A 22,891-nucleotide genomic window follows, 5' to 3' on the forward strand; every position below is an offset into this window, starting at 1 on the left:
GGCCGCCTTCCTTTTTTCATAAGTGATTTTCCAACAGGAAGAAGTCCAGGAGGGCAGCCTCGAGAGGTTACTCCAATCAATCTATCGAGCACTTTTATTGAGCACTGCTGTGTGAAACGCACCATATATTAAGCATTCTGTTGCCCCTCTTGGGCTGGGTGAAGCACTGACCTAACTTAGTAATAGCTTTGCATTCTTAATAATACCGGCAATAATGTTGATGATGATAATAATAATGTCATAATAATCACAACTATGGAAGCTAGCATTTACTATGTGACAAGGACTGGGTAGAGACAAGATAATCAGGTCGGACACAGTCCCCGTCCCACTTGGGGCTCAGAGTCTAAAGGGGAGGGTGCCTAGGGATCGAATCCCCATTTTACAGATGAGGAATCTGAGGTATTGAAAAGTTGAATTGCTTTTCCCAAGGACACAAAGCAGGCAAGCGGTGGAGCCAGGTTCTCTGATACCCAGGTCTCTTTCCCCGAGGCCATGCTGCTTTCTCTGAAGTTCTTAGAGTTTCTAGAGTGTGCTGAGCATAAAACAGGGAGCTCTCAAAGGCAGGTTAGGAATTCCCACCCTCAGAAACAATTTGAACCAGATATCTCCCTCCTCTCTCCCTACCTTGACTCCTGCAGAAGTTTTGACCGTGTCTCCAGCCTCATTAGCCACGGTGACGATCACTTCCAACCTGTAATGATTTTCTCCTCTCCAAGGGGCAGATAAATGGATGGGAGTCCTGGTTCAGGGCCACAGTGAAGACAAGAATCTGGGAGACAAAGGAAATTAAAGACCTAAATGTCCAATCCTAGAAGTCCACAGGGGCCAGTGCTTCTTCGGAAGTCCAGTTGGGAAAACCCATTGTTTTCGCCTCCTCTGCAGGTAGGCTGGACTTGCATATCCTGGATCTCAATCAATCAATGGTATTTATTGGGCACTTACTATGCACAGAACACTGCACTGAGCGCTTGGGAGGGTGCAATGCGACAGAATTAGCCTACAGGTTCCCTGACCATAATGAACTTACAGTCTCCAGTGAAAATTGAGAGCTTCCAAGTAGAGGTGAACAGTAATGATTGTAATATGTGGTGAGTGCTTACTGTGCTCTAAGCATTGGGGTAGAGACAACACGATCACATCTGACACTGTCCCTGTCTCACATGGGGCTCACAATCTAATGGGGGAGAGAGACAGGTGTCTTATCTCTATTTTATAGATATGGAGGTCGAGGCACAGAGACATTAAGTGACTTGCCCAACAGAAAGTAAATGGCAGAGCTGGGATTGAAGCCCAGGTTTCCTGATTCCCAGTCCTTTGTCTCCCCACTACATTTTTAGTGGTCCTTCTTATCTTAAAGAAGACACTACTGCTTGCAAAGTTCACCCGTGAGTGTGGATTTGGCTGAAAAGACCAATTCGAGACCAACATTCCTGACCACAGTGTGCATATTCATTCATTCATTCAATAGTACTAATTGAGTGGCCTTACTATGTGCAGAGCACTGTACTAAGCGTTTGGAATGTATAAATTGGCAACAGATAGAGACAGTCTCTACCCTTTGATGGGCTTACAGTCTAATCGGGGGAGACGGGCAGACAAGAACAATGGCAATAAATACAGTCAAGGGGAAGAACATCTCATAAAAACAATGGCAAATAAATATTGTTTTATTACTGTTACTGCTACTCCTGATAATAATTGCGGTATTTGTTAAGCACTTACTATGTACCAGGCACTGTACAAAGTGCTGGGGCAGAAACAACCTAATCATGTTGGACACAATCCATGTCCCTCATGGGGCTTCCACTCTAAATCCCATTTTACAGATGAGGTAACTGGGGCACAGAGAAGCAAAGTGACTTGCCCAAGGTCACCCACCACACAAGTGGGGGAGCCGGGATTATAACTCAGGTCCTTCTGACTCCCAAATCCATGCTCTATCCACTAGGCTGTGCTGCTTCAAAGATTTTTGCCCACGTTTCCCTTTCGGAGCATCTTACCAGGGCCAGAAAGATCCCAAACAGGGTCTTTTGGGCACAATAACTCTATGTTTATTAAAAAACACCCACCCTCAACTTGTACCTGGCTTCAGACAGAAGCAATACTCGAGCGGGCCCGCGGTCTGCCGGAGGACTTGATATAGTGGAGGAGGAAGTGTTGCAGGAGATGGTGAAACTGCGTCAGGACTGACCCTCCTCAGGGAATACAGCACAAAACAGTGGGTCTGGTGGAGGAAGAGAACTGACAACGTACATTTCTTCCCCGTATGCCTGTTCAGTCATTGCTGGAAAGAGAAGAGAGAAGAGGTCAGCTTTATAATCTTGCCTTTTCAGCCCAAGATCATTATCGTCCCCATTTTCACCATCCTCCCCATCACTATCACCAACAAAGAGACGCAGCATGGCCTGGTGGATAGAGTTCGGGCCTGGGAGTCAGAAGGACCTGGGTTCTAATGCCGGCTCAACCATCAGTCTGCTGCGTGACCTGGGGTAAATCACTTCACTTCTCTAGGCCTCAGTTACCTCATTTGTGAAATGGGGATTAAGACTGGGAGCCTTATGTGGGACAGGGACTGTGTCTACCCCAGAGCTCAGTACAGTGTCTGCACAAAGTAAGGGTTTAACAAATACCAATAAAAAAATAATCCATCATCATCCACCCCTCAATCCTCCATCACTTCAACATCACCTCACCATCAACTGCCCCCTCTTCATAATCCTCCTCCTCCACAACCTCTGGCTGTTGCCTTCTCTAGACTGTGAGCTTGTCATGAGCAGGGAATGCGTGAACCGACTCTGTTGTAACAGACTCTCCCAAATACTTAGTAAAATGGTCTGCACGGACTAAGTGCTTGAGGTACAAGTGATTGATTGATCGATTGATCCGCAACCACCTCCCACACCTCCATCACCCCCACAGACTCCTGCCCGTTATACCATAACTTGTTTGATGAACCCCGCCCAAGCTTGCCTTACCTGTCACTTTAATTCTAACAGGGTCACCCAGGAGCTGCAGAAAAGTGCTGTTCATTATCAGCGTCGATGAATTGTTCTGCAGCAGTGTTAAAGAACTTTGCCGGAAGCCCCTGAAAGGGCAGAGCTGAGGGAGAGGGGGTGCCTGAGAGGTGATCAGACAAAAATGGAAGAGGAAATTGAGGCGTTAGGCATAGATCATCTGCTGGGCAGCATCTCAGAGAAACTGGGTTAGATTTATGGATTAAAACATTTCTTCTTTTTTTTTTTTTTTTATGAAGCAGACCCCCAAGCCCCTTTCCAATTCTGGCAACTCGATTCCTGGGCTAATCAGCCAGTGTTTCTTTGAAATCTCTCCAGAAACCTCAACTCTTTTTCCTGCAGAATATTCCAGGTACTCCCTCCTCTAAAGTCCAACCTCCTCCCTTCCCGTACATTAAGCTGACTCAGATGCAGAACAACTCTGCTCCTGGAAAATGGGGAGAAGAAAGGGTTATGCAGATGATCTTGAATCTTGTATCTACCTCAGTGCTAGGTATAGTTCTTGGCACATAGCACTTAACACATAATAGTTATTATTATTAATAATAAGATGATAGACACAGTATTATCTGCCTGGATTAGTTTAACTGAGATTTTGCCTGAAGTCAGGGGGATGGATGAAATGACCTTTCCCAGGCTCGATCCGCATCAGGCGGGGAGTTGGACAGAAATCTGAGGATGGGACCGGGGAGTGAGATAGTGAATAAAAGCAGCCTTTGCCAGCAGAAGGTGGGGAGGGTAATTGTCTGTCAGATATGAAGAGGGAGGGCGTTCCAGGCCAGAGGCGGGACGTGGGCGAGAGGTCGGTGACTAGATAGACGAGATCGAGGTTTAATGAGTACGTTGGCCTTAGAGGAAAAAGTGTACGGGCTGGGTAGAAGTAGGAGAGTAGCGAGGTGAGGTAGGAGGGGGCAAGGTGATTGAGCGCTTTAAAGTTGATGGTAAGGAGTACTCACCCAAACGCTTAGTACAGTGCTTTGCACAGTGGAAGCACTCAATAAATACCACTGATGATAATGCCTTCCTGCCCGTCTTGTAACCTACCCCAGGGATGGGGCAACTTGAAAGCAGGTAGGGTCTCCCACACACATCCTGCCCCACCGCCTCCAATCCCGACGCCTGCATACAATAGGGTCCTATATCTGAGAGGAGCCAAAGCTTTTTTCCTAGCTTCCTACAGTGGTCACCCCAAAGTGGGGCAGGGGTTTAGGGTAGGGATTCAGCCCGAACCACAGTTTCCCTCAGACACCCGACGATTCTCCCGTGAGTCCATTCTGGTTTTCACTCCTGCCCACTTCCACGGACATGACTCACCTTGCTTCGGAAGGTATTATCCAAATACCATCTGTACGCGACTGCCCCTGGGGCTTCTGCCCAAGTCACCCTAAGCACCATTTCTTCACTGGCATTCTGCAGCTTGCAGTTTCTCACACAACTGGAAGGAAGACGCAAAAAGAGACTTGGGAAATAGAAGACTCCGAAGGCCTGCCGGAGGGCTTCACCTTTGACCCCGACCAATCCAAATCACCAGTTGCAGATGGTTCAAATGAATCCCGAGAGAAACAGTGTGGCCTAGGGGATAAAGCACGGGCCCGGGAGTCAGAGGACCTGGGTTCTAACCCCGGCTCTGCCAGGTAGCGGCCGTGTGACCTCGGGCAAGTCACTTCACTTCTCTGTGCCGGCAGTTACCTATCTGTAAAATGGGGATTCCATCCTACTCTCCTACTTAGATGGCGAGCCCCATGTGGGACAGGGACTGTGACAACCTGATTGGACTTGTATCTACTCCCTGGTGTTTAGAACAGTGCTCGGCACATAGTTAGCACTGAACAAGTACCATTGTTACTTTTAGAATGAATCAACGACAGAGGGTAAGAGTAGACCTGATTTTGGGGTGCAGGACGGCCTGGCTGCCACATAGAGACACTGCTCCTCCTGCCGCTCTTCCTTGCCGCTGCCCTGACAGTCCCGGTCACGGTTCCAGCGGAGCCGGGGGGCGGCAGGCAGTCAGGCCCATCACCAGCTCCTTCCGGTCTGTGTGCAGGAGCTGCCGCTGGACGCAGCGCTCCCAGAGAGGCCAGCAGGCTCCCTGAAGGAACACCAATTCCGAGACAGATGAAACGGCTTTCCGTCACGAGCTTAGTACGGTGCCTGGCACGTAGCAAGCACTAAACAAATGCCACAGTTATTATTAATATTATTATTGTCTGTGCCTTAGCGCCCTCATTTGTAAAATGAGGATTTATTATTTATCCTCTCCAGACTGTCAGCCCCATGTGGGACAGGGACTCTGTCCAATCTGTTTATATTCTATCTACCCCGGGCCTTACTAACTTGCTTGGCACATAGCATCCCCAAGAGGGTACAGGGAGCCGGGGGCATCAGGAAGGGGCTATCCGAGGCCTGGAGCCAGCAGACGGCCAGGCGTGGCCCAGGAAAACATCTCCAACCCACGAGGGGCCAGAGTGCTGAGCCCCCCGCGCCCACTCTGGGGCCGGTTTACCCTCCGACCCAGGACCCGGGGCTTCAGTGGCCACACCTACCGCACGACCACTCATAGTTCACGTCGCCATCGTCCTTGTTTGGCCAGCCCAAAGTCACCGTAGCCCAAGGAGCCACGAGACGGCTGGGGTGGATGTACATCTTCTGGCTCCCCTTATTCCTCTGGGTAAAAAACGAGTGTGAAAAACTGCATCCTACCAGTTTTCCCCCTTCCTCTTCTTTTCCTCTTCTCCCACTCCCTTCTGCATCACCCTTGTACTTGGATTTCTCCCTTTATTCAACCCTCCCTCAGCCCCACAATATTTGCAAACCTGTCCTTAATTTATGTATATATCTATATATATCTATATATCTAAATTGATATATATTTATATCTAAATTGAATATATATCTAAATTTATATATATATATATTCAATGTGTGCCTCCCCCTATAAGCTCCTTGTGGGCAGGGAATGGGTCTACAACTCTGTTATGTTGTACTCTCCCAAACGCTGAGTGGAGTGCTCTGCACACAGTAAGCACTCAATAAATATGAACTGATTGACTTATTGATTGATTGATGCATGCAGATGGCCAGTTAGGGGGAAAACCAGACTTGCCCTTGTCATTAACGAGGGCTTGTGGGCAACCACTGGGGCCATTTGGAATCAGCAAGGACTGGTGGAAAGAGGACAGGGGTGAGTGTACCCCTTGCCTGCTGTGTGGACCTTGGGCAAGTTGCTTAACTTCTCTGGAACTCAGGTTCCCCGACTCCCAGGCCCAGACTCTTTTCATAAGGTCACACTGCCGTCCCGACAAAATGATGAAAAAGAGTTTGCCAAAGAGAGTAGCACCTTGTTCCCCCTCTAGACTAGAAGCTCCTTGTGGGCAGAGAACGTACCTACAAATTTCTTTTACTGTACTCTCACCCAGCAATTCGGACAGTGCTCTGCACACAGTAAGCACTCAATAAATACCGGCTGATTGATTTATCATTCATTAAATTCATTCAATTCAATTACTGAGCAACTTAATGTGTGCAGAAGACCATAATTAAGCACTTGGGAGAGTATAAAACTAACAGTAAGCAGACACATTCCCTGCCCACAATGAGCTTATAGTCTAAGAGGGGGAGAGAGACAATTAATATTAATAAATGAATCACTGACATGGACATAAATTGATTGCTGCTATCCTGCTGCCCTTCCCGCTGCCAGGTGCCGTACCTTCTCAGGACGCCCTGGTCAACTGCCCCTAGCCCGCTGCAAAGACAAAAAGTCTGCCGACCACTGTGCTCAGATCTGAACAAACAAGTTTTCAGGCTTTCCTTCCATCCCAAAGTGACTCCATTTACTCCAGAGAGCTAAGCAGGATGGCACCTGTGTGCTTGGACATCCTAGATTGCCCATATTTTTTGGGTGCCCAGCCGAGCACGTGCTCACTGCCTCCCGGGCACTCCCTGCCTTTGTTAAGTTTCAGCCTGGGCCAAAACACGCTGGAGAAGGAGCTTGGCCTGGTGAAAGAGCATAGGCTCTGGAGTCGGAGGACTTGGGTTCTAATCTCCGCTCAGCCTTGCATCTGCTATGTGACCTCGGGTAAGTCACTTCGCCTCAGTTGCCTCATCTGTAAAATGGGGATCAACTCCTACACTCTCCTACTTAGACTGAGAGCCCATGTGGGATGGGGACTGTGTCCAACCTGATTAACTTGAAACTATTCCAGCTTTTAGAACAGTGCTTGGCATATAATAAGCACTTAGCAAGTACTGTTATCTCTGTAATAATAATAATAATAATATTAATTATTTAATAATAATTATTATTAAAACACTCACACTTAGCTTCCAGGGGCTTCCTCCAGAGGGCACTCTGTCTCCAGGGGTTACTGTTGAAGGTGAACACAAGAACAAAAGTCGTCACTTAGTGGTTGCCAGTAGGAATGAAGCTAGCAGGGATGGTATCTTCTGGTGTTAGAGGAGACTTTCTGCTTTAGTAACTGTAGTATCTGTTAAGTGCTTACTATGTTTCAGGCACTGTACTAAGTGCTGGGGTAGATGCAAGGTTGGAGGACAGGGTGTCAAGTGCAGGGGCCAAGCCCGGGGGGGCACAATCTCTGAGCAAAGCCCTCCTATTGTACCAGCTCTGCCCCCACCCCCTTGGAATGACCGGTCAGGACCCCGCTGGCCTGCTCTGGACACGGGTGAAGAGGCTCAGGGTTGCCAAGGTGCCCTACTTTCGTGAGGAGGACCCACTGGCTCTACCACCAGGGTGCCAATGCCCAGGCTCAGGCTTGGAGAAGCCACTGCTGCTCTGGACATGGGCGGGGGAGGTGGGAAGGGAAAGGTTGTCTCAGGGTGACCAAAGGTGCATACCTTGGAAGGAGGACTCGTTGGCCGCTACCACGATGGTGCCAATGTCCAGGCTCAGGTTCGAGAAGCCATTGCTGGCCAGCACCCTGACCAGGAAGGTCCCTGCAAAACAGTGAAGTCGAGGTTGACTTTGACCCTCAGCTTCCAGTCCTTTTTCTCCTGCCCCTGAGCCTCAGCCTAAGACCATCCCAAATGCTCCCTTTTAATATTAATCATAATAACCATAATAGCCATGGTATTTGTTAAAACGCTTACTAGGTGCCAAGCACTACACTAAGCACTGGGGTCTATACAAGGTCATCAGGTCCCACAAGGGGCTCACATTGTAAGTAGGAGGGAGAACAGGTATTGAATCCCCATTTTAAAGATGAGGGAACTGAGGGTCCAGGGAATCTAAGTGACTTGCCCAAGGTCACATAGACAAGGGGCAGAGCCACTTGACATGTGGGTAGCAAGGCTCACTTCCTCCCATGAGCAATGACCATTCACCTTCACCCCACTGACTTATCCCCCTCACCCTAACGTAATCCCCCGATCTGTGCAATTAAAGAGTCAGAGATGCAGCTCGTGCTAATATTACTACTACTATTACCAACAATAACCGTGGTACTCGTTAAGGGCTTACTCTTAGTGTCAAGCACCATACTAAGCACTGGGGTAGATGACGATAATCAGGTTTGACAAAGTCTCTGTCCCAGGTGGGACTCTCAGTCTAAGGGGGAGGGAGAACAGGTATTGAAACCCTCTCTTTACAGATGAGGAAACCGAGATGCAGGGCAGTTAAATGACTTGCCCAAGGTCACAGAGCAGGAAAATGGCAGAGGTGGGATTAGAATCCAGGTTCTTGTGACTCCTAGATCTGGGCTGTTTCTCCTAGGCTACGCTGCTTCTTTTTATGGTATTTGTTAAGTGGTAACTATGTGCCGGGGACTAAATTAAGCACTGCTTTCTCAGGAGAGGAAGGAGTCAGGGAAGACAGTTTACTCTCCCTTTTCTCACAGAAGGGACAGATAGCTGAGGGAGGAGGAGGAGGAGGAGATCCCCATTCCCACTCCATCCAAGGACATGGAAGAAGGGGGAGAACCAAGACCCATCAGCATCTGTGACAGGCTGACAAATAATTGCTAATCTCCCTGTTCAGGATAGGCGCAAGGTTCTGTCTAATAATAATAATGTGACCCCCTTGTGGGACCTGATGACCTTGTATCTACCCCAATGCTTAGTGTAGTGCTTGGCACCCTAGTAAGCATTTAACAAATACCATGGTTATTATTATTATTAATATATTTGTTAAGCACTCACTATGTGCCAAGCACTGTTCTAAGCACTGATCGATCTGATTATCTTGGATCTACCACAGCACTCAGCAAAGTGCTTGTCACACACTAAGCGCTTATCCTTGGAATGTAAGATCCTTGTAGGCAGGGAATGTCTACCAATTCTGTTGTACTGGACTTTCCGAAGTGCTTAGCACAGTTCTCTGCATACCAGTAAATGCTCACTAAATATCACTGATTAAATGATTAATTGATTAGCCAATACTAATCCTAATCCTGACTCTGTCACTCGTCTGCTTGTGGTGACCTTGGACAAATCACTTAACTTCTCTATGCCTCAGTTCCCTCATCTGTAAAATGGGGATTTCGAGTGTGAGCCCCATGTGGGACAGGGACTCCGTCCAGGCTGATTAGCTTGTATCTACCCCAGTTCTTAGAACGGTGCTTGTCACATAATAAGCGTTTAACAAGTACGATTATTATTATTACTTAACTTCTCTGTGGCTCAGTTACCTCATCTGTAAAATGGGGATGAAGACCGTGAGCCCTATGGGGGACATGGACTGTGTCCAATCTGATTAGCTTGTGTCTACCCCAGTGCTTAGTACAGTGCCCGGCACATACTAAGCTCTTAATGAATATAAGCGCTTAACAAATATTATTTAAACAGAAAATAGGGCCAAATTTCAGAAGCATCACTGGTATGGTGTACCTTGAGCAGGAACTGGGATGCTGTAAACCTCAGGCTCTCCCAGGGCCATCCCATCTCTCACAGGAGAAGGTCTCGTTGGCTCCGACCGCTTCGAACCTCAGCCCGGCCGGAGCCCCGCAGGCCGCTGTCACCTGGACCAGGACGTCCCCGCCCAGTTCCACGTGCTCGGAAGCCACGGTGGCCAGAGGCCAGCCAGGGGTTCCACGAGGTGGACCGTGACGGTTTCCGAGACCTCGGCCGTGGTGGTGTTGCTGGTCGCCCCGACGGTCAGGCGGTGTTCTCCGGGGCCCATCAGCCGCTGGACCGCACCCGCTGGAGCATCAGGTTGTGGGGACGACCCCCCGGGTGGTGCTGGAGTCCGTCAAGGAGATGTTGCCCCATCGCACGGTGTATGTCACTCCAGTTCCTGCGGGGAAAGGCAAACATTCATATCTGTGATTTATTTATTTATTTGTATTGACGTCTGTCTCCCTGCCTCTAGACTGTAAACTTGTTGTGGCCAGGGAATGTGTCTGTTTAATTGCTATCTTGGACTCTCCCAAGTGCTTAGTACAGTGGTTGGCCCGCCAGTAAGCACTCAATAAATACGTTCGAATGAACGTTACACAGGCCTTCAGCGACAAAAACATTATTTCATTCCTCTCCTCAGCCCTTAAGTCAGATTTATATTTCATTCGTATATTCAACTGTTTTCTTCACCCTTTCATACTGATTTATTTCTGCTACTTCTCCTTTGACCTTCTCACACACACTTGTAACACGCTTTAGACCGTGAGCTCCTTTGGGGCAGGCATGGGTCTACCAACTACCGCTATAACTCTATTCTCTCAAACGTTTAGTACAGTGCTCTGCACACAGTAAGTGCTCAGTAAACACCACTGATCGATTTAAGAGGTTTGGTACGTCTTGTCTCCCATCGTATCGTAAGTTAGCGCCTTGCTTCCACTGTCCTCTTCCGCATGTTCCTAGTCAGAAGGACCTGGGTTCCCCCCCGGCTCCGTCACCTGCCTACTGTGTGACCACGGGCAAGTCACTTCACTTCACCGTGTCCCACGCGGATGAAAGCTACCTCCATCCAGTTCGACTTGATCCATAAGGTCTCCCCGTAGAGCGTTTTGGCAGTGGGAGCCGTTTTCTGCCTCGTACTGGCCGCTGCACCCATCCACATGGAGTCTCTCCATTCTGTCCAGATGGTCAGCGACCTCTGGGCCGTGACGTGCACTCGCTGGTCGTGCATTCCACAAACACGGCAAATACCCGGGGGATGTAAACCGGTACGTCACGTTGCTGTATAAACTGTGAGGGAAAGGAAGAGCGAGCCCGTCCAGGCTGGGGAAGGAGGGCCCAGGATACCGAGTATCCCCACAATAACCCAACTCCAGCACGACTGTAGAACTGAGGCTTTCCTGATCAGAAATGGGCGGACGCTGAAGATTTTGTTTTCCTTCTCAGGACTCTCCTATCCCAGAGAAGGCTGAACAATCAGTTTTGCAGGGTAATAACCCTAATTGTGGCATTGATTAAGTGCTTACTCTGGGTCACACACTATGCTAAGCGCTGGGTGAGATTCAAGATCATCAGAACGGACCCAAAGGCTCATTATAAAGATGAGATAATAGATTCTCAGAAGGTGATATGCCCAAGGTCATGAAGTGGATCCATGGTCCGTTCAGGAGAACCCAGATCTCCTGACTTCTAGGCCCAAGCTCTTTCCACCGGATCCCACTGCCTTAAGGTGATTAAGAAGCAGGTCTATTAACAATAATTGTGGTGTTTTTTACACGCTTACTATGTCCCAGGACTGTACTAAGCATGGGGGTAGATACAAGCAATTGGGTTGAAACACAGTCCATGACCCACATGGGGCTCGTGGTCTTAATCCCCATTTTACAGAAGAGGTAACTGAGTCCTAGAGAAATTAATGACTTGCCCAAGGTCACACAACAGACAAGTGGCAGAGCCAGGATTAGAACCCAGGTCCTTCTGTCTCCTAGGCCCAGGCTCTATCCGCTAGGCCAAACTGCTCCGAGCGTTGATAGGCATAGTTCCTGACCACAAGGAATTTTACAGTCTAGAGGGTTGAAAGGCAGGGGATGTGGAAAAGTAGGCAACCATGACGTCACAAGGTGCGGTCATTCCAGAGAGACTGGCGGGGGGAAGATTCCTGGAGGTCACTACGTCAAGCAGAGAAGATGATCACTAAGGTGTAGGAAGAGATCTTTCAGCTGTGATGATGACAGGAGGGGCAGCCGATGATTTCAGTGGTTTGAAGAATGGTTTGTTGAAGGCACCTTGGTACCTGATCAATTTGAGAGAAGTCAGACTATTTCTACCTCCCCAGAGCCAGCTTACTTGGGTGGAGTTTTAGAGGGGTGAGGCATCAGGAGGTTGGTGACATCATTGCCGACATCATTAGAGGGAGCAAGCCTGAAGTCCTGCTGCCTCACTTTCCCCCCTCCGGAGAAGCAGCGTGGCCTACAGGAAGAAAAGCCTGGGTCTGAGAGTCAGAGAAACCTGGGTCCTAATCCCGGCCTGTGCTTGACTGTTGTGTGACCCTCGGCAAATCACTTCACTTCTCTGGGCCTCAGTCACCTCATCTGGAAAATGGGGATTAAGACTGTGAGCCTATGAGAGACATAGACCGTGCCCCACTGATTAGCTTTGAATGTAACCCAGCCGCTCAGTATAGCGCCTGGCACATAGTAAGCACTTCACGAAGACCATTAAAAAAATACAAAGAAGTTCCAGAAATGCAGCTTTCCTTCCCGGCTTCCAGGGCGGGAGCCGGGATTATCCACCGGCGTAGGCCCCCCTGCCCACCCCCGGACTCTGGCTGTCCCTCGCGGGGAGACGGAGGGGAAAGGGGTCAAGCGGAGCCCTCTCTTACGTGGGGGGGATAGTAGGGATCGATGATGTGTCCGTCTCCGGTTCCGACGATGCAGGACAGGTTTCCGGCGTAGGGGGAGAGGAAGCCACCTCATCGAGATCGTCACCTCGTCGGAGACCAGCCCGGAGTCGGGGAGCAGCAGCCGCAGGCCTGTCGATCGGAGAGACCCCAGCCCCCCACCCGCAGTGGCCGCTCCTTCAGGGCTGGGGGTGAGGGATGCACCTGACCCACAGGCAGGAGGACGGAGGGTTTGGCGGGAGAGACGGTAATAATCGTAGTATCACTTAAGCCCTCATTACGTGCCAAGCACTGCCCTAAGGGCTGGGGTAGATACACGATTACCAGGTGGAACACAGTCCCTGGCCCACATGGGGCCTCTCAGTTGAGGGTGGGAGGGGAGAACAGGTATTTAATCCTCATTTTACAGATGAGGCAACAGAGGCTCAGAGAAGTGAAGTGATCTGCCCAAGGTTTACCCATCAGGCAAAGAGTGGACCCAGGATTAGAACCCAGGTCCTCTGATTTCCAGTCTAGTGCTCACTGCATTAGGCGAGACTCCAGAGGGCATGGGCGGACTAGGGGCCCGGGCTCCTTCAGCAGCCACTCACCTTCGACACAGTGGTACTGGATTAAAAGATAGTTGCCCAAAGTGGGGCAAAGGTCTCCGAAAAATGCCCCGTCTGCCGCCACTTGGCACACCTGGAGTCCATGGCACTGCCCTGGGGGGCACGAGGATCCGGCGCGGATCGGGAACAGAGCTTCAGAGGAGGGTTGTCCGCCGTGACGCCCCATGCCAGAGAAATGGGCGGTGGGTGGCGGGGAGAGCGAGTGGGAGCAGGAAGAGGGAGACGATGGGGAAGTGGGAAGGGTCGGGGAGAGTGACCTGGGTGACCTCTGGGATTTGAGGGTTCCCCCCGTCGCTCCCCACGTTCCCCAGGTTTTACCGGCCACTTCTTCCTTGACGCTGACCCAGCTGCAGGGGTCCTCGAGATGGGTCGAGAGCGGGGTGGGCGGGGCGCAGAAATGGGGGTTCCTCGGCGTAGATGCCGTCGCCGATCTGGATGACCTCCCCGGAGCCGCACTGCACCGTGGCTTTGGACCCTTGGCAGGCCAGGCTCTGGCCGCTCTCTGGGCGGAGGGAGGGGAAAGAGCGGGAGTCCTGAGCTGTGTCCCCAGGTCCAGGATTCTGCTCCCAACCTGCTTCAGCCCGCTCTACGTCTTTGTGGTATTTCTTCATCATTTACTCTATGCCAAGCACTCTACTAAACGCTGGGGTAGAGACAAGATCATCAGGTTGGACACTGTCCCTGTCCCCCAAGGGGCTCGCAGTCTAATGTAGGAGGAGGATGGGTTTTGAATTCCCACTCTATAGGTGGGGAAACTGAGGCCCAGAGAAGTTACATGACTCGCCAAGTGACACAGGCAGGCAAGTGGCAGAGCTGGGATTAGAACCCAGGTCCTCAGGCTTCCCAGGAGGATGAATGTGGGGGGGGAAAGGCCAGGGGTCAGCCTGGGTCCAGCTTACCAAACTCACAAATGAAGCCCAGCTCCTGGCTGCAGTTCTCGGTCGCGACCCACCGGTAGCCGGACTGCTGGTCGAGGTAGCCGCACCGAGCTGCGGGGCTTGGGTCCTCGGGCCAGTTGCTGTAGCTGGGTGTTTGACTCGTCCAACCAAGTCGTTCCTCCTGAGAAGGAAGCAAGATGGGCAAGACTGTAAGCGGGGCTCCCGAAGGAGGTTCCTGAAGGACGGATGGATACCTTCCCCAACCTGGCAACCCTCTGTCTCCCCCGATTAGACTGTAAGCCCGTCAGTGGGCAGGGACCGTCTCTATCTGTTGCCGATTTGTACATTCCAAGCGCTTAGTACAGTGCCCTGCACATAGTAAGCGCTCAATAAATACTATTGAATGAATGAACCCCATGGAGCACTGAGCAAGGGACCAACTGGAAGACAGGCCTCTGGCCCACATCCTGTCTCTGGCCTGGAGCTCCCTCCCTCTTCACAATTGACAGATAACTACTGTCCCTCCCTTCAAAGCCCTATTGAAGGCCCATCTCCTCCAAGAAGCCTTCCCTTGACCAAGTTTCCTCTTCTCCCACTCCCTTCTGCGTGGCCCTGACTCGCTCCCTTTAATAATGTTGGCATTTGTTAAGCGCTTGCTATGTGCAGAGCACTGTTCTAAGCGCTGGGGTAGATACAGGGTAATCAGGTTGTCCCACGTGAAGCTCAGAGTCTTAATCCCCATTTTACAGATGAGATAACTGAGGCACAGAGAAGCTAAGTGACTTGCCCACGGTCTCGCAGCTGACAAGTGACAGATCCGGAATTCGAACCCTGACCTCTGACTCCCAAGCCTGGGCTCTTTCCACTGAGCCACGCTGCCTCTCATCCCCCCTCTACTTACAGACACATCTGTCATTTTATTTATTTATATTAATATCTGTCTCCTCCTCTAGATGGTAAGCTAGTTGTGGTCAAGGAACGTGTCTATCACTACAGTGTCCTCTCCCAAGCGCTCAGTACAGTGCTGTCCACATTCAAAGCTACTGCCTAAATACCAGAGAAGCATTGTGGCTCAGTGACAAGACCCTAGGCTTGGGAGTCAGGGGTCATGGGTTCTAATCCCCGCTCTGCCACTTGTCAGCTGTGTGACTACTTCACTGGGACAACCTGATTATCTTGTATCTACCCCAGCGCTTAGAATGGTGCTTGGCACATAGTAAGCGCTTAACAAATACTATTATTATTATTATTATTACAGTCAGCTCTGTGATTTTGGACAAGTCACTTCATTTCTCCATGCCTCAGTTCCCTCATCTGCAAAATGGGGATGAAGACTGTGAGACTGTGAGCCCCACGTGGGCCAACCTGATTACACTGTACCCACCCCCAGTGCTTAGGACAGTGCTTGGCACATAGTGCCTAACAAATACCAACGTTACTATTACTATTCTCTGGGCCTCAGTTCTCTCATCTGGAAAATGGGGATGAAGACTGTGAGCCTCAGCGCTTAGGACAGTGCTTGGCACATAGTAAGCGCTTTAACAAATACCAACGTTATTATTACTATTCTCTGGGCCTCAGTTCTCTCATCTGGAAAATGGGGATGAACCTGATTACGTTGTACCCACCCCCAGCGCTTAGGTCAGTGCTTGGCACACAGTAAGCGCTTAACAAATACCATCACTCTTACTACCGTTACCATTGAGTGAATGAATGAATGAATAAACCCCCCGCGCCCCCCCCACCCTGAACTGGCCAATGAGAAACCTCTGACGCCGGTGACGTCACCCCCCGCCACGTGATCGGAGGGGCCGGGTTAGAAGGTGGGCGTCGAAGGAGTCTGGCGACCCGCGGCCAGCCAGAGCGGCGCTTCCGGCGGGCCCCTCTGTCCAGTTCCCTGTTCTATCTCGGTGGCGGGCGGGTGCCCCTGCTAGCCTGCCCCCCAGCGGCGGGGGAGGGGGACGGCGCGGCGCCGCTCCCTGCGGCCTAGCTTTTTTCCTCAGGCGGACTGGCCTTTTTTTTCCTTAGGTGGCCTGGCTTTCTTTTTCCTCAGGTGGCCTGGCCGTTTTTTTCCTCAGGTGGCCTGGCCTTTTTTTCCTCAGGCGGCCTGGCCTTTTTTTTCCTTAGGTGGCCTGGCCTTCTTTTTCCTCAGGCGGCCTGGCCTTTTTCCTCAGGCGGCCTGCCCTTTTTCCTCAGGTGGCCTGACCTTCCTTTTCCTCAGGCGGCCTGGCCTTCTTTCTCCTCAGGTGGTCTGGCCTTTTTCCTGAGGTGGCCTGGCCTTCTTTTTCCTGAGGTGGCCTGGCCTTTTTCCTGAGGTGGCCTGGCCTTGTTCCTGAGGTGGCCTGGTCTTGTTCCTCAGGTGGCCTGGTCTTTTTCCTGAGGTGGCCTGGCCTTTTTCCTGAGGCGGCCTGGCCTTTTTCCTGAGGCGGCCTGGCCTTTTTCCTGAGGCGGCCTGGCCTTTTTCCTGAGGTGGCCTAGTCTTTTTCTTGAGGTGGCCTGGCCTTTTTCCTGAGATAGCCTGGCCTTCTTTTTCCTGAGGTGGCCTGGCCTTCTTTTTCCTGAGGTGGCCTGGCCTTTGTCCTCAGGGGGCCGGGCCTTCCTTCCTTGCTTGCTTCCTTCCTTCCTTCTTACCGTGTCGGGCGGGGGTCCCAGCGAGCCCGATCCACCAGGCTGGCCCCTCGGGGAGCCAGGCTGTCAGGAAGCGCCGGGTGTCCTCATCCCCGACCAGAGCCAGGCGTCCCCCCCGGGCCCGGCATTGGCCCTGGGCGTCGAGGAAAGGCCTCCGCAGCCGCACCACCTCGAAGCACGAGCGGCCGAAGGGCAGGAGCGGCCCGGGGCAGCGCTCCCCGAATCCCAGCCCCCAGCCCAGCACCAGTACCACCACGCCCGGCAGGGCCAGGGCCCGGAGCCCACCCGCAACTCTCCATCCTGACCCCTGGCAACGGCCTTCATCCCCTCCGCCCGCCCTGCCACCTGCCTCACGACTCAGGCCTCAGGCCTCTACACTGGGAGCTACTTGTCAGCAGGGATTGCCACTCTTTATTGCTATATTGCACTTGCCCAATCGCTCAGTACAGTGCTGTGCACACAGTAAGCACTCAATACATACAATTGAAGAGTGACTGCCTCCTGTAGATGGGGCTCCCCCAGCCTCCCTCCTCCTGCTTGCAGATGAGGGTCCCCGGCCTCCCTCCTCCTGCCTCTACACCGGGAGCTCCTTGTCAGCAGGAATTGCCACTCTCTATTGCTATATTCTGCTGCCCAAGCTCTCAGTACAGTGCTCTGCACACAGGAAGCACTCAATACATACGATTGAAGAGTGAATGCCTCCTGCAGACGGGGATCCCCGGCCTCCCTCCTCCTGCTTGCAGATGGGGGTCTTCGGATTTCCTCCTCCTGCCTATACACTCGGAGCTTGTCAGCAGGGATTGACACTCTCTATTGCTATATTGCACTTGCCCAAGTGCTCAGTACAGTGCTCTGCACACAGTAAGCGCTCAATACATACGATTGAAGAGTGAATGCCTCCTGCAGACACGGTCCCCGGCCTCCCTCCTCCTGCTTGCAGACAGGGGTCCCCGGCTCCCACCTGCTTGCAGATGGGGGTCCCCGGCCTCCCTCCTCCTGCTTGCAGAGGTGAGGACCTCGGACTCCCTCCTCCTGTCTCCTGCAGATGGGGTCCCCGGGCTCCCTTCTCCTGCGTCTACACTGTGAGCTCACTGTGAGCAGTGATTGCCATTCTTTATTGCTGTATTACACTTTCTCAACTGCTTGGTACAGTGCTCTGCACACAGTAAGCGCTTAATAAATACGATTGAAGAATGAATGCCTCCTGCCTCCTGCAGAAGGGGCTCCCTGGCTCCCTCCTCCTGCTTGCAGACGGGGGTCCCTGGCTCCTTCCTCCTGCTTGCAGATGGGGTTCCTAGGCTCACTCCTCCTGCTTGAAGATGGGGGTCCTGGGTTCTCTCCTCCTGCTTGAAGATGGGGGTCCCTGGCTCCCTCCTCCTGCTAGCAGACAGGGGTCCCAGGCTTCCTCCTCCTGCCTCCTGCAGACGGGGGTCCCCGGCCTCCCTCCGCCCAGCCTTCCCGGGCCCTCGGGAGCTGCCTCTTATAGCTAACCACCCTCCCTCTCCCCCCATCCCCGGGGCCCCCGCGGCCCCCCATGACCTCACGTGGCCCTTTGTGTCCAGCCCCGGCCAAAGCCCAGCTCGCCTGCGGCCGTCGAGGAGGAGCGATAAGGCTGATGCATGGTCCACCCTGGCAACGGGCGGACAAAGGGACGAGGGCACGGCCGGCTTTATCGGAGGAGCAGTAGGCCTGGCTGGCGTCTCGCCCTCATGCCGGGGGTCCGCAGAGGCCAGCTGGACCCCGAGATAAGCCTCCTCCCAGCCCCTCCCGGGGCTCTGATTGTCCAGTCTCCATGCATCACTTTCTGGACGTCGAAGGGGCCTGGAGCTTTATCTCCTGTTCTCATTCCCTCTTCGACTTTGAGCTCTGTGTGGGAAATTGGGCCTGATTTACTTATAATGTATCTTCCCTCACTGCTTAACCCGGAGTAAGCCTTTAATAACCATTATTATGATCAACCCTTTATTATGAATCATTTAATAATAATAATCAATAACAATAAAAACAATCTCTTGAATCCGAAAGTCTCTCGGGCAGCCCGGACCAGTCAGGGTACCCTGAGCTGTTTTACCTCCCCCAAGGTTGGATCAGGGTGTTCTTCAGGAGGAGCCTCCTGGGCAGTGCTGATGAGGAGAGAACAGTCATGGGGGAAACTGAGGCCAGGATGCTGTCCAGTCCAGAGAGACCCTGGGGGTGGGCAGCAGAAGCCAGATTCCTTCCTTTGGGGTCCTCTTTGGGTTTGGTCAGGGACCTGCAGGGCTCACATGAGTTTAAGTGCCTTTGCTCTCCCCTTTTCCTCACCCCACAATTTCCATCCCTCTCATCTTTCACCAAAACACACCCTTCCCTATCTTCAAGTCTCCTTAAAAAAATCACTTCCCCCTGATTGATCTCCACCCCTCTCTGTTCACGGTCTCTTGTCAGCTCCCTTCTAGACTGTAAGCTCGTTGTGGGCAGGGAATGTGTCCGTTATACTGTTAAAGTGGGCTTTCCCAAGTGCTTAGTACAGGACTCTGCATACAGTAAGCACTCAGTAAAATGATTAACCGACGGAGCCACCTCAGGACTCACGGATATTTCTAGTGCTTGCTTGCTCTTGATTTATTATTCACTTGGGTTTCTTATTTAGACTGGGAGCTCCTTGAGGTCAGGAGGGGTGTCTTTTTAGTTCTCATAAAAAACAAAACTCTGCCCACTTTAATAATAATGTTGGTATTTGTTAAGCGCTTACTATGTGCAGAGCACTGTTCTAAGCGCTGGGGTAGATACAGGGTAATCAGATTGTCCCACGTGAGGCTCACAGTTAATCCCCATTTTACAGATGAGGTAACTGAGGCACAGAGAAGTTAAGTGACTTGCCCACAGTCACACAGCTGACAAGCGGCAGAGCCGGGAGTCGAACTCATGACCTCTGACTCCAAAGCCCAGGCTCTTTCCTCTGAGCCATGCTGCTTCCCTCAACCACTGCAGTTGACACCAATCCTGGGCTCATGAGGTAGCAGGGACCTGAATAACTCCAGCTCCTGCCCGAGTTTGCTCAATCTACTCAACGTCGGCGATTTCCCTGCTCCTTGTTTTGCATCTGGGGCGACGGTGCCAGTGGTGGACGGATCTCAAGCCCAAACCCCTGGCCCCTGACCAATGTTCTTAAGCCCCCAGGGTCTCTTCTCCCCCTTCTCCTTTTTCCTCCCTCGGTCCTCCCTCTCCCCCTGCTCCTGCTCCCCAGACCCCTTCTCTAGGACTTAATACAGCACTCTGCATTCAGTGAGCAGGGAAAGCAGCATGGCCTAATGCAAAGAGCCTGGGCCTGGGAGTCAGAGGACCTAGGTTCTAATCCTGACTCCTCCACACATCTGCTAGGTTACCTCGAGCAAGTCACTTCTGTTATCTCATTTGTAAAATGGGGATTAAATCCATCATCAATTAATCAATGACATTTTTTGAGTGCTGACGACGTGCAGAGCACTGTATTAAGTTCATTCATTCAACCACATTCATCTAGCGCTAGTGTGTGCAGAGCACTGTACTGAGCGCTCGGGAAAGTACATTTCAGCAGTAAAGAAAGACAATCCCTGCCTGGGAGAGTGCAATACAACAGAATCACCAGTCACCTTCCCTCCCCACAATGAGCTTACAGTGTAGAGGGGGAGACAAGCATTAATATGAATAGATCATTTAAAATATATAATTAAAGATATGTTCATAAATGCTGTCGGGTAGGGGGTGGGTCGAATATCAAATGTCTAAAGGCCATAGTTCCAAGTGCATAGACGAGCTGAAGGGGGAAGAAGCGTTAATCAGGGCAGGCCTTGTGGAGGAAATGTGACTTCAAGAATGCTTTGAAGGCAGAAAGAGTGGGGGTCTGGCATAGTTGGGGGTCGGAGGAGGGTGGAGGACGTTCCAGGCTAGGTGGAGGACGTGGGAAAGGGGTTGGCAGTGAGACAGACAAAATTGGAGCACCATGAGTGGAGCTGGAGCTACAGGAGCGGGGTGTGCGGCCTAGGCTGTGGGAGGAATCTGTGAGGTGAGGTAAAATGGGGTGAAATGATTGAATGCCTTAAATCCTCCTCCCTCCGATTTAGACTGGAAACCCTACATGGGACAGGGACTGATCCAATCTGATTATCCAGCGTGGCTCAGTGGAACGAGCACTGGCTTGGGAGTCGGAGGTCATGGGTTCTAATTCCACCTCCGTCACTTGTCTGTTGTGTGACCTTGATCAAATCACTTTACTCATCTGGACCTTGGTTCCCTCCTCTGTAAATTGGGGATTAAGACTGTGAGCCCACGTGGGACAACCTGATTACCTTGTATCTCTCCCAGCGCTTAGAACAGTGCTTGGCACATAGTAAGCGCTTAACAAATACCAACGTTATTATTATTATTATTACGTCAGTGCTTACAAGAGTGCTTGACACAAAAGTGCTTAACAAATACTATTAAAAGAAATCACAATTGTTATTAGAGAAGCAGCATGGCTCAGTGGAAAGAGCCCGGGCTTGGGAGTCAGAGGACATGGGTTTGAATCCCGGCTCCGCCGCTTGTCAGCTGGGTGACTGTGGGCAAGTCACTTCACTTCTCTGTGCCTCAGTTCCCTCATCTGTAAAATGGGGATTAAAACTGTGAGCCCCACGAGGGACAACCTGATCACCCTGTATCTGAAGCAGCGTGGCTCAGCGGAAAGAGCCTGGGCTTGGGAGTCAGAGGCCATGGGTTCTAATCCTGGCTCCGCCGCTTGTCAGCTGGGTGACTTTGGGCAAGTCACTTCACTTCTCTGTGCCTCAGTTCCCTCATCTGTAAAATGGGGATTAAGACTGTGAGCCCCACGTGGGACAATCTGATCACCTTATATCCCCCCAGCGCTTAGAACAGTGCTTGGCACATAGTAAGCACTTAACAACTACCACCATTGTTATTACCCCAGCGCTTAGAACAGTGCTCTGCACACAGTAAGCTCACCTCCTCCAAGAGGCCTTCCTAGACTGAGCTTCCCCTTTCCCTCTGCTCCTCCTCTAGCCCCCTCCCCTTAGCTAAGCCCTCTTTTCCCCCCTTTCCCTCTGCTCCTCCCCCTCTCCCTTCCCCTCCCCTCAGCACTGTGCTCCTCCGCTCAACTGTATATATTTTCATTACCCTATTTATCTTGTTAATGAGATGTACCTCGCCTTGATTCTACTTATTGCTGTTATTTTAATGAGATGTTCATCCCCTTGATTCTATTTATTGCTATCGTTTTTGTCCGTCCGTCTCCCCCGATTAGACTGTAAACCCGTCAATGGGCAGGGACTGTCTCAATCTGTTGCCGATTTGTCCATTCCAAGCGCTTAGTCCAGTGCTCTGCACATAGTAAGCGCTCAATAAATACTACTGAATGAATGAATGAACAAATACCAACATTATTATTATCAAACAAACGCCTTGCATCCTGTTTCCGGAGCCAATTTCATCCGTTGGGGGAGGAGGATCTTTTCCACCTGCCCTTCTAGGATCCCGTGACTCAGTTTCCATCCGTTTTCCAGCTTCCTTCTGTCATGGGGAAAGCAGTTGGCAGGACAAGGCCGGAGGAGGGGGGGGGTGTCAAGGAGAGTCTTGTCCACCAGGCGGCGGGAGAGAGGCGGGAGGTCACGTGGTGTCACTTACCCATCTGTCCGCCAGAGGGCAGCAGACTACCACTCCCTCGGGGGGTGGGGAACTCCGGCCTCCCGTTCGCCACCTGGTGGGCAAAGTTGCGCATGGCAGGCCCCAGCTGTCATTCCTTGGGGGAAATGGGTGGGGGAGAGAAATAATAATAATGTTGGTATTTGTTAAGCGCTTACTCTGTGCCAAGCACTGTTCTAAGCGCTGGGGGAGATTCAGGGTCATCAGGTTGTCCCACGTAGGGCTCACCGTCTTCATCCCCATTTTCCAGATGAGGTGACTGAGGCAGAGAGAAGTGAAGTGACTTGCCCACAGTCACACAGCTGACAAGTGGCAGAGCTGGGATACCCATGACCTCTGACTCCCAAGCCCAGGTTCCTT

The 22,891-nt window shown here is 51.5% G+C and overlaps 1 protein-coding gene across 1 annotated transcript in view; it reads right to left on the bottom strand.

Moving 5' to 3' along the window:
• Nucleotides 1-18,497, bottom strand: part of PKD1L2 (polycystin 1 like 2) — a 52,373-nt gene extending 33,876 nt beyond the window's left edge. Inside the window, 25 exon segments of the mRNA XM_039913474.1 lie at nt 628-704; nt 707-772; nt 2,086-2,125; nt 2,127-2,287; nt 2,979-3,120; nt 4,332-4,452; nt 4,881-5,106; nt 5,561-5,681; nt 7,335-7,384; nt 7,872-7,970; nt 8,392-8,404; nt 9,893-10,041; nt 10,044-10,173; nt 10,175-10,263; nt 10,927-11,046; nt 11,049-11,078; nt 11,081-11,113; nt 11,116-11,147; nt 12,740-12,825; nt 12,827-12,894; nt 13,353-13,734; nt 13,736-13,872; nt 14,270-14,455; nt 16,880-17,221; nt 18,461-18,497. Of these exon segments, the coding sequence (XP_039769408.1) occupies nt 628-704; nt 707-772; nt 2,086-2,125; nt 2,127-2,287; nt 2,979-3,120; nt 4,332-4,452; nt 4,881-5,106; nt 5,561-5,681; nt 7,335-7,384; nt 7,872-7,970; nt 8,392-8,404; nt 9,893-10,041; nt 10,044-10,173; nt 10,175-10,263; nt 10,927-11,046; nt 11,049-11,078; nt 11,081-11,113; nt 11,116-11,147; nt 12,740-12,825; nt 12,827-12,894; nt 13,353-13,734; nt 13,736-13,872; nt 14,270-14,455; nt 16,880-17,221; nt 18,461-18,497 (2,937 nt within the window).
• Between the last annotated feature and the right edge of the window lie 4,394 nt (nt 18,498-22,891).

Source organism: Ornithorhynchus anatinus, chromosome 11, assembly GCF_004115215.2.
Source record: "Ornithorhynchus anatinus isolate Pmale09 chromosome 11, mOrnAna1.pri.v4, whole genome shotgun sequence".
Classification (NCBI taxonomy): domain Eukaryota; kingdom Metazoa; phylum Chordata; class Mammalia; order Monotremata; family Ornithorhynchidae; genus Ornithorhynchus; species Ornithorhynchus anatinus.